The 11,382-nt window shown below is 56.4% G+C and overlaps 1 protein-coding gene across 1 annotated transcript in view; it reads right to left on the bottom strand.

The window, feature by feature from the left end:
* Positions 1-20: 20 nt before the first annotated feature.
* The window catches only part of STX18 (syntaxin 18), a 120,153-nt gene continuing 108,791 nt past the window's right edge, over positions 21-11,382 (bottom strand). Inside the window, exons 8-11 of the mRNA XM_021711026.1 lie at positions 4,361-4,419; positions 2,880-2,949; positions 919-999; positions 21-223 (exon numbers count right to left, since the gene is read on the bottom strand). Coding sequence (XP_021566701.1) covers positions 128-223; positions 919-999; positions 2,880-2,949; positions 4,361-4,419 — 306 coding nt within the window. The 3' untranslated portion in view covers positions 21-127. The remainder of the gene's footprint in view (positions 224-918; positions 1,000-2,879; positions 2,950-4,360; positions 4,420-11,382) is intronic.

Here is an 11,382-nt window from a genome sequence, read left to right as displayed (position 1 = left end):
GCCCCCCCTCCCCCCCCCCGTGGATCTGTGATAAAGTCTGGTCACAAACACTCCCGCCAGGGACACCTGGGCACACGTGGCCGGTGGCACCCCATGCGGGTTTCTGGGCACGTGCGGGCGGCCCAGGCTAGCTGTCGTACCAGTCGAGGAAGAGCAGGGAGAAGGAGCACATCACGAGGAAGAAGAGGATCCACACGCGGAAGCCGGCGTTGTTTTTAATGGCCTGGGCAGGGACAGGAGCACACGAGTTTGTGTCACGCAGGACTTGGTTCTAAAAGCCCTGACACACTCCACTCGCCCGTTCATACCCTCTCCCAGTCCTGGCTGTCACTGTGTGTGGTGCTCAATCCTGTGCTCACCTTGAGCAGATGGCTGAACCGTTAAGCAAAAACAGAAAGTCGGTTTGAAACCCATCAAAAGACAAACGGGTTGTGTTTTCCTCACTGTCAGCCATAACTGGAGGTCCTGCACGATCCTCCCAGAACGTGACACCCCGGAATTATTCACTCTGTTCCAGGGTGAGCGGCTCCAAGCCCAGGGCTTTGTGGTTCCCAGTAGTGCGACATCAGGGGTGGCCCAACCCTGAGGGCTCAGCAGAGATGTCCTGTGGCATCCCCCTCGCTCGGAGCACCCACCCCCGGCTTTAGGGAGCGGCCTGACCCTTGCCAGGAGGACCCCACCCAGATCGCTCCACGGAAGGGGGGTGGGCCATGGCCTCTCGACAGCGGCCGGCCTGGGCCAGCGGGCCTCATAAACACGTGCGGCTGGGCCAGAGGCGACTCTGGCGAGGCGCTTCGTGCACGACTGGCCCTGTGCCCTCCGCCCCACGAGGCTTCTGCGCAGCCCTGCCAGCGAGCCCAGTGTATGGCTGGCACTGAGTACTAAGCCAGACCAGACCAGGGCCTAAAGAGCACCCACCTCTCGTATGTCTTCGTTGCCCTCCTTGATGTTTTCAGTTGCCCCTACAACTAGCTGGTGGATGTTGTCAATCTCAGCTTCCTGCGGAAGAAAAGAGAGCTGAGCGCCCCTTATCCAAAAACCTGGGATCCAAAGTTCAGATCTTCAGATTAGGAACGTTCAGCCTGCACGACCACCTCCTTCTCCCTCAAGCTGGGATCTTGGGACAAAAACAGTAGACGCTACCTACTGAGGGCTGAGGCTTCATCTGCGTGGCCCGTGAACCCTCCCCGCACCGGAGAAGTAGGCATCACTCCTATTTTCTGAACGGGGCACTTGCGGCTCAGAGATACTTGCTGGCTTTCCCAAAGCCAGGCCGCCATCAAGCGGCGGGACTGGGCTGAGGCGCCCTGGTGTTAGTCCCCAGTGCCTTGCTGCTTCTGCCCCTGCCTTCCATCTCTCCTGGGCCACCACCGGATGACAAGGACAAAACCTAGCACTGCTGTCTGTGTAGCAGCCGTCACATGCCGGGGCTTTCCTTCAGAAGTCCACAGGAGCAAGCTACAGAATATGTGTGCTTCAGAACGCACATGCTCGTTTCAAAAACAGTGCTTTGTGTTTCGCTACTGCAACCCTAAAAGACAGGCTACCGTTAAAAGCCGAAACAGGATGCAGGATGCTTGCCGAGAATGCTGACTGCCGACCCTTGGGCAGCTAAGCGGCACGGGATCCCGTTCTAACAGCCCCCCACCCCCACAGCAGCCTCCTGGCTCAAGACGGCTCCAGAGCCCGTCTCCTCCGGCCACGGCCCGGAGGAGAATGCACTCGCCAGCGTTTTTGCAGATGCCTGACTCATACAGCACCACAGGGAGAAAAGCGGCTGGTGGCCTCTGCTTCCGAGCGAGGGTCCGACCGGGAAGGCTTTGCTCCGCCGTCACGCCTTTCCAGAGCCCCGAGAAGTGGGAGCTGGGCCGCCAGGGCCACCACTCCCGGGGAGGTCCACGGGAGCCTCACGCCACATCGGTGGGAAGACAGCCCGCTCCTCAGGTCTCCCACGTGCCAGGCCCGTCGAGCAGGACTCCGGGCTGTGCTCTGCATGTCCCTTCCGGGCCCTGCAGCTGCGGGATGGTTGGGAGCGAGGCAGCGCGCCGCTCGTAGAGAGGGCGGGTCTCACGAACCTGAACTTCCGGCGTGGTGTTCGATTTACTGTGTCTCACGCACAAGACTGACTCTGGCGGTGCGGGTGGGGAAAGCCGCTTTGTGAGTGCAGTGTCTGGAGCCAAGTAGCCCCGTTTAACTCGCTGGAGAAAAGGACTCTGTCTTCCAAACCCTCCCACGCTGTTGGGTGCTAAAAGAAGAGGCAACTTCATCTACAAATGCTGCCAGTATTGGCTGAAAGAACTCCAGAATTGCAGCGGGAGAAAAGACGGAAGATCTAGCTAGGAGAGCATCCCATTTCCACGAGGACACCACACCCGAGGTGGCCTGGTCCAGGCGTTCTGAGAGGGCCGGGTCTGAGCCCTGGCAACACTCCTGACTGAAAAGCTGCAACCCATCAGCACTGTGCTGGCACTTCTGCAGGTTGTCTCGGAATCTTCCTACAATCCTGCAGGAGCCCTGGCGTTTACACACGGGAGCTGGACCTCAGAAGGGCTCCCCAGCTTGCCCGGGCATCCTGAATCCAGCGTCTGACCCCCAGGCCTGGGCTCTGTCCTCCCCAAGCCACTCTGTGCTCCACCACATGGGCAGCCCCTGGGGCCTGACCTGGGCTGGAGGTCTCCTGTGGAGAGCTCCAGTCACATATGCAAAGGCTGCCCTGGCAGTGAGAGGATCTGCCCAGGACCTCTGCAGAGGCACATCTACCAAGGACATGGGGCCCCGCCCAAGCGGCAAGGCTCAGGCACCTGCAGAAGAAAAGGCCTGAGCTCTTAGTTCATGGTCCCTTCAAGCTAAAACTAAAAGCTACTTCGTTTTGTTTTTACCTGCTGTAAGACCTTCTCCGTGAATATCTCTTGGAGTCTGGAAATTTCAACCACTTTTCCTTCGATTTGCCTTCATGAAGAGAATGAAAGATTACATGTTAGCTGTTCGTACTTGGTAGTCAAATAGGAACGTGACACATTTCCCAAGAGACCGTGAAGGTGGGGGGTACACCAGGGCAGATGTGCCCTTGTGGCTTCACCTTTCCTGTCCCCCCACTTACCTGGCCCTGGATTTGTGAGACATATACTCTACCGTGTAAACTGAGCCTCCTGGGTGGCAGCTGTGTGCCATGCCTTTGCACTCTGAGTCAATCTGGGGGGGCAGGGGGCGGGAGGCACACATCATGGCCCAGTTACAAAATGCAGTCTCCAGTAAGGCCTGGGCCCGGTCTGGTCCCCGCAGTGACACGCGGTGGGATTCAGACGGCAGTGCCAGAACATGCGGATGGCCCAACTGTGTTACCGCTCAGTAGGTTTAGTGAGCAAGTCTCTTTGCCACCCAGCCACCTGCCTGTGGCAAGAAAAAAGCTCCGGTTCAGTCTGAAAAGATTGTCTATGGGCTTGGCAACCAAGTGCCTGCCACTGAGGCATGCCCGCGAGCTGTCCAATTGCTCAGGGGCAGCAGGGGCCACCCTGGGAGTGGGCTGGCGCTGGATGGCGCGAACGACAGGTCCAGCACCAAGCAGCAACAGGAAGTGGCCGGAGGTGCAAAGTGGCGGGAACTGAGCTCCTGGCCAGGAGGGCCCAGATGTGTTCCCAGCAGTGTCACAGACCAGAAAGGCTGGGGAAGGGGAGGGGAAGTGGGAAGGGAGCGAGGGTTGTGAGATGAGGAGGCGGGCGGGGGAGGCGGGGGTGGGAGAGGGAGAGCGAGGCTGGTCACAGGGAGGCCAGGAGGCCCATCTTGGAGGGCAAAGGCCAAGCGCTCCCCGGGGGGCTGTCACCTGCACTGAGAAAGTCCTCTGGCTGTGTGGGTGAGCCCAGGGTTGATTATTTGGGGACCACGCTCGCCACGCATCAGACTTGGCAGAGACCTGGGCCTCACCGTCATCCCACGGAAAGAAGGCCTCCAAGCACCTTCCGTGTAGACCAACGATCGCACAGGTGTGTGATCATGACCCAGCCTTCTGTACACCTGCCCCCCTGCTGGGCGAGGGAGGAGATGGACCCGTGGGGGCACTGGCAGGCTCTTCCCCCGCCATTTCATTTTAGAGTAACTCTGCGTAAGCAGCCCAAGGGGTGGGGGTGACTCCGGCAGGTGACACGCAAGCGCTCATCGACCCCCTCGAGATGGTGCTGCCCCTGGGCGCCACAGCAGGCCCCACAGCTGAGGGAGTGGTGGGTTCCGGGAGCTGCCAGACAGCTTGTCCGAGGGGCTCGGGTGGGCGACTGTGGTGCCTGGGCACCACAGCAAATACGAGAGTTCCTGGATCCTGGGAAAGCAGCACGCAGGCCATCGGCTCACCAAGGAACTACACACATACCTCACTTCGTCAAACAGGCTGTTCATTTCACCAACCAGCCGCTGGTTTTCTTGTTCAAACTGTGAGGAAACACACACGTTCAGAATGATGCCCTACCGAACCCAGGCCAAAGTCTAGCGAGAAAACTCCGCTCTGCCCTCCAGGACTTGCTTCTCCAGAGAGCAACAGAGCGGTGCTGGAAGACCAAGAGCATCAGCGTAAAACACACCCAAGCCTCAGGAAGGACACGTAAAAAGAACCACACCCAGCCCCGAGAACAGCAGTGGGCTTCCCCGGTGCTCGGCTTCCCCACCTCCCACGTGTATACTCCCAGAGCACAGAGGGACTGCTGGCTGGAGTTCGCACAGTCTCCACCTGCCCTCTCCTCTGGCGCCCACGGCCGGCTTCCCACCACTGGTTTTTAAACAAAGAAGGATCTGGCGTGGACGGAGGCGGAGGCCGGCGGCGTGGCCAGGCTGCTGCCGGGCCCCTTGGCTTCAGAGCCGTGCCCCTGGCCGCCGCGCCGATCCACAGGGACAGAGCCTGGCGGCCAGAGGCGCCGCGTTCCCCAGTGCTCAGGCTGGGGAGAACGGCTGCCCTGACAGCTGGGGACACCGGGGGCTCCTTGGCCTTGACTCCACAAGACAGGTGTTCTCCCCCCGTCCTGGCCGACCGAGCGGGGCCTCTGGAACCAGCCCTGAGTGTGGCGGGAGACTCTCTGCCTTGTGCTCGCAACTGCACTCAGCTCCCCGAGGCACCGGTGTCCTTCAGGGGTGCCCCTCAGGGGCGTCTCTCATCTCTGCCCCCTGGGCCCCTCTTCTCCAGGAGACCCGCCTTGGTCCCCGAGCTCGAACTTGTTCCTCGTTTCCCGAAACCGTCTCAGCACAGTCATCATTTTCTGCCCTGACTGGCTGCGCAGGCCCTAGACGCCCCGTGGGCTCTGCGCTTCCTGAGGGTGGGAAGCGTGTAGAGCCCAGCTGTGGCAGAGCATTCCATGCACCGTTTCTCGCACATCTGTTCAAGCTCCCATCGCGCCCACAGATGCCGTCCAAGGCATCTGTGCCAGGCACCGCAGGGCAGGGGAGGACCGCAAGCCCAGGCAGCCTTGCCTTCAGAAGCGTTGCCGTCGGCTGACGTCTGGGCCCTCGCTCACTCAGGAAGCCACCGGCAAGAGGAGCAATGGCCACGGGCAACGCCGACGCTTCCCCGGCAGGAGTGCACGGACTCTTGCAGCCCCGGCCTTGTTCCCATCGCCCTCTCGCTCTAGGCCTCCCCTGGTACCGCCCGCCCCTCCCGTTCTCCGGCCAGGACCCCCGAGCCATCACACCCTCCAGTCACCTCTTCATGTCCGTCCTGGTCTACCCACTTCACCCTGTGCGCTCCTGCGTCCCGCCCTTCCCTGCTGTCCACATTCTGCCCTCGCGCCCCCTTGCCCGCCTCCAACTGCCCTCCTTCCTTGGTTGAGGCGACTCCAACTGCTGGCCAGACGACTCTCTGCTGGCCCTGCCCCTTGGCCCTGCAGTCAAGCCTAAGGCTGCCCATTCCCCATGACCCAGCCATATCACACCTCTCGCCTCGCCACTGCACAGGCTGGCTCTTTGCCCGCTGGGAGTCCCACGAGTCCTCCAAGCCCAGCACAGGCTCCTTCTGAGTGACCGGACACCTCAGGGCAGACCAAATCACTTTTCCTCGCTTCCTCACGCTCGCCAAAAAGGCCCTCTGCGCTGACTCCGGCACGCCCTCTCCCGTGTGCTCAGCTGGCCCAAACCTGCAAGGTCTCACACACTGCAGGGCGCCTGTTCTCAGCCCCGGCTGCTCGTCAGAACACAGGGAGGCCTCTGCTCCACCCCAGGCCTACTGGGTCAGCAAATGGGGCAGCGGGGGCGCTGGCAAGGCTTTAGGAGAGCAGAAGTGCTCGGGAAAGCTCCCTGCAGGGTGCCTCAACAATGTGACCGCGGATGGCCCTTTTAACTGGGCATCACAGAGGCTGTTTAGGGCTTGGTGGCTCAGCCTGTAATCCCGTGCCTTGGGAGGCCGAGGTGAGTGAACTGCCTGAGCCCGCGGGTTTGAGACCCACCCGGGCAACTTGGCGAGCCCTCATCTCTATAATAAATCAAAAAATTAGCCAGGCGTGGTAGCGCGCACCTATAGTTTCAGCTACCTGGAAGGCTGAGGCGGAAGGATCGCCGGAGCCCAGCAGGTCGAGGCTGCAGTGGACGGGAGCATGTCACTGCACTCCAGTCTGGGTGACAGAGTGAGACTCCAACTCAAAAAAAAAAAAAAAAAAAATTTCACTTTTGAGTCTCAAAGTATGGCTCTGTTAACTGTCAACAGTTACTTAAGAGGCCAGTATTTAAAGCAAACGTGATTACTTCAACATGTAGGTGCCAATCCACTTTGACTAATCCACTAGTCCACTTCAGGGACTACTGACTGTTTAGGGATGAGGGTCATTTTCTTCGAGTTTTTCTAATGACGAATTATGGCCCTGCCCTTTAAATCCACAGTTCTTGTGCGCTTTGAAACTGTTCCTAAGCAAAATCAACGAGCACTTGGAGGTGAGTCCTTGGGAACACAGCCTGCTCTGTCTCTCCCAGCCTGAGGTGCAGGCTGTCCTCCCTCTCGGGCCTCGCGTATCGGTGACTTCTGACAGCTCCACATCCGCCTAGTGCCGCCAGGGGTGTGTCAGACTCTGGCTCTGATTTCCTTCTACTCCACGGGTTCTTGATGCCACCTGAAAAACACCTAGTCCCTAGAGGAAAACAGGTGCCTCAAGGGATCCAACGCGATAAGGACGGAAAAGAGAGGCGTGCCAATGGCAGGAGCTTTAACGGAGAGCGGCCTCTGTGTTTAAAAACAAAAAGCCTGATCCCAGACAGGGCAAAGTCACTGCTAATAAGGAAGCTGGCAGGGCCTGTGCCGATTGGGAATAGGTTGCTGACAACACTGACTTGCACCCGGTCTCAAGACAGCTCCCAATGCTGCCTGAATGGCAGGCCTGTAGGTCTCCCCTCTTGTCTGTTGCTGGGTGGCTGAAGTGGGTCTTGGAAGTGCCAGGAGGATACGGGAGCCAGTTCCTTCGGACTGCAGGAAGCCTGGGGTGATCCTCGGCCAACCACTGGCTTCTGGAGCCCCGTTTCTTGAAAGACAGAGTGGTGATTCTTATCCTCTCCTGCCTGACTCCGGGAGGGAAAAGCCACAGCTGGATTTCTGGCTCCTTCACCTTCTAAGCAGCATGCTGTTGGGGCGGCAACTACCTCTCTGTGTCTCCCTCTGTCTGTGTCACTGCAGTGGGGATGACAGCAGCGCTCATGTAATGGGGCTGTTAGAAGAAACACTAGTTAAAACACGCCGGTGGTTCGCCAAAGTGCACGGCACACAGTAAGCAAGCTCTCTCAGTGTGTGTCATGCTTTACTCCCCCAGGGAACCTGATTCCGGATGTGCAGAGTGAGTGGCTGGATGTGCTGAAGGCCGCTCCCCCCCTCTGGTCTCAAATCCTGGAGGACGCTGTGGCTGCTGGCCATCTCCCTCCCTCAGACCCTGGGCAAGACGCCCACGGCATCTTCTCCCCGAGCTTGCTGCGCTGCAGCACCCGGCATCTGTCTCTGTGTGGCCACCTCCCCTCCCACAAGAGGACTTTGCGAGACGCACTGCTGAGTGAACAGCCTGGCCTGCACAGTTGGCACGGCACGCAGGAGGATCTCCATGCCCTGCGGAGACAAGCCCGACATGACCGAGGAAATACTTCCTCCTCCTGTGTACGTGGCTGCAGAGGAGGAGAGGCCTAGGAGATGGGCAGGGTGGGCAGGCAGGGCCTCTGAGCGTGACGGAAGCCACCTGCTCCTGGCCATGGCCCCTCCGCTCTGAACTTCAAGGTCTCTCACCAACACAAAGCTTTCCTTCAGTTAGACCCGCATCCTCGCCCACTGCCACCACAGTGGTACAGCGCATGGTTAGGAGTCTAGGATTTGGGAGCTGTGGGACCTTGAGCTGATGACTGGAGCTCTCTGTAAACACTCCCTTCCATATGGGGTTGCATAAGTTAACATATGTGGAAGCGCTCAGAGAAATACTTGGCACACGGTGTGCGTTACATGCGTGTTAGGCAATATCATTCTCCAACTGCCTTACTCCATTCAGAATTCTGTTAGACTTTCCAATAAAGTCCTGCTAAAGAGTTTCTAATCTGGTATAAAGGGTACAAATCCACACTGTGAATATATTGTTACAGAGATCCTTTTCTAATCTAATCCTCTTTACTAGAGTGTTTTTTTTTTTAACAGAAAGTCACTCCTACAAAGTCCTTTGAGTATAAAAATGAGGCCAAGAGAAGCATTTGCAAAGCAGAGAGCCAGGAACAGCTACCTGAAGCCCCCCCGGGAAATGTCCCAGAAAGCCATCTGGTCCCCTTGGCGCAGGAGCCCTCTGCCCAGGCCCTTTCTGGGCGCCTCCAGACATGCTTTCTCTGTGCTAAGCCCCTTCACACGCCCAGCTCTGCGACCCCGACCTTGAGCTCCACCTGGAACCTCCCAGGGCCTGTACTCTAGCTCTTGCAGAGGGCCGCTCAGATCCCACCACCAACTCTTGTGTTCTTGATGCATGAGCTGAACCTGGCCACAGACCAAAAGCCCTGCCAGCCAGCCACAGGGGCTTCCGAGGGCTACCTCAGGGAACAGGGGTTAGAGACACGTTTCAATGGTAAAGAAGTCACATGCACGTCTTTTTAAGAATTACTCTGAGGAAAGTATCAATAAATCAGATACTTTTACTTGAGGCAAGCAAAATGAATGTGGGCTTAGAAAAGGAGGAATTTTCTAACATAACAGCAGGAAACAATTTGGTTCCACTCAACCTGACCACGAAACATCTGCCAGCTCAAAGGCATTACTATACCTGTATCATGAGTTATAAATGAAAGTTTATTGTGTAAATCATATAATACCCTGCAACCATTTTAGAATATGTAAGAACTGTTCCTTTGGGTGAAATAATGAATTAAATTGCTATTATAGGGCTTAATTTATTATTTTACCCTGAGGAAAAATTCCACAACAGTGGTTATGAATTATGACTATAATTTGCTACAACACTTTTCAATTTAAAACCAATAGTGTGATATTTCTTTCTCTTCATTTTCAGGGTTAAGCCTTTTAAAATAAGATTTGGGTTAGTCAGACTGTAAGATACGGTACTTAGCTATTATTCCCAATTAAGAAAGAAGTTAACTGAACGTTAAATATCCTATCATAAAAGTACTGAACATTACAGCCTTCTGCCCAAACCTCTTTCAGGAACACAATAAAAATGAGGAAGTCAGGCTGGGTGCTCACACCTGTAATCTCAGGATGCTGGGAGGTGGAAGTAAGAGGATTGCCTGAGCCCAGGGGGTCAAGACCAGTCTGGGCAACTTGGCGAGACCTTGTCTCTATAATAAATCAAAAAATTAGCCGGGCAGGACGGCACGGGCTTGTAGTTCCAGCTACTTGGAAGGCTGAGGTGGAAGGAATGCCTGAGCCCAGAAGACTGAGGTTGCGGTGGCCGTGAGCATGCCACTGAACTGCAGCCTGGGTGATAGAGTGAGACTCTGTTTCGAGAAAAGAAGTCCTGCTGATTCTGACTGCTTTAGTCATCATTGATACCATGATGTGAAATACCCAGCACCACTGGAATGGTCACTGCCATGTTTTGACAATGACTCAGGACGGCAGAATGAAACAGAAACATGGTGCACCGGCGGTCATTATTCTATTAACACTTATTTTTCGTGTGCAGTCACTAATCACATGCTACACATGTGCAGATGTGTGACAGAGCAGGGATGGCAGTACCTTTCCGGTAAAAGGGAGCCACCTCTGCTGTACCCCACCCCTGCCAGGTGTTCTTCCAGACACTGCTGCATCCAGTCCTGTGGGGTCATGAGTCGGACCACATTGAAGTCAGTGCGGCTAACCTTGCACCAGCTCACACAGCTGGCTATCTAGTCCCAAAGCCCATACTCTCTCGTCGTGTCTTGGTGGGACGGTAGCATCAGGCGATTCGGGACCTCCTCGCTGCCGGCTTCTTCTGGTCCATCTTCCACACCCCTGGAGGCTGCAAAGTCACACACCTGCAAAGGTGAGCACACCTCTGGTGCTCACCACTCCTACAGGAGAAAGGCAAAATCCCCGAGCAAACAACCGACTATTATTATTCTAGCTAGTCCTTGTATGAAAAGTGGTAGAGTGCATTAAAAAGAAAAAAGCCTAACACTGAAGGTAAATTCTGCCTAAATACCAAATGTATTCCTCCTAGTGAAGACAAAGGCTGTACACATTTTTATCTCTAGCAAGGACATAGGGTGATGCTACAGTGTTTGTGGGAACGAACCAGGCTCATCATTTCCGCGAACAAGTCACTTTGTAGCAACTGGTGAAAACCTAACGAGACTTTAAGAAGTTCTGCCTCGTCTCCCTGTAGGCACGGGATATGATCCAGCTGTTCTCTACTTTGGTTTGTGGCTTCCTGCCACAGCCCGTCTCCAGGAGCGTGTCCCCAGGTGGCATCCATGGACCTCTCCTTCTCTCTTGGACACACTGCTTCTAGAATACCTCATCCATGCATGCGCTTCAAACACCAGCCATAAGATGTTTCCCACATCCACATCCCTGGACCACACGGGCCACAGATACCTCCCACGAATGTTCCACAGGCACCTCCAAGCTACACTGTCCAAGGTGAAACACATCATCTCCTGCCCCTGCCTGGCCGACCTGCCTTCTGTGTGCCCTCCCTTCTCCTGATGACCCAGGTTAGATGGCTCAAGGCTCTCCCCCACACGCTTGTCCTCCAGTGGGTTGCAAAGGCCAGTCTACTTCCTCTGACAGAGCTCTTAATGTTGCCTTCGTGGTCACTCCTTGGCCAAAGCCCTCCTCATCCTTCGACTGAACCAGACAGCGAGGGCAGACAGAGTCCTTGCCGCTGTCTCCCTCTAGCCGCCCACTACACACCAGGCACCTTGAGGCCTCCGGGCCAGCCTCACACGTGCTGGACTTGGTGAGCACTT

Source organism: Carlito syrichta, unplaced genomic scaffold (assembly GCF_000164805.1).
Source record: "Carlito syrichta isolate Samal-C Ts95f unplaced genomic scaffold, Tarsius_syrichta-2.0.1 Scaffold301819, whole genome shotgun sequence".
Lineage (NCBI taxonomy): Eukaryota > Metazoa > Chordata > Mammalia > Primates > Tarsiidae > Carlito > Carlito syrichta.
The sequence above is the reverse complement of the archived record's forward strand: the minus strand, read 5'-3'. Positions and strand labels throughout refer to the sequence as shown.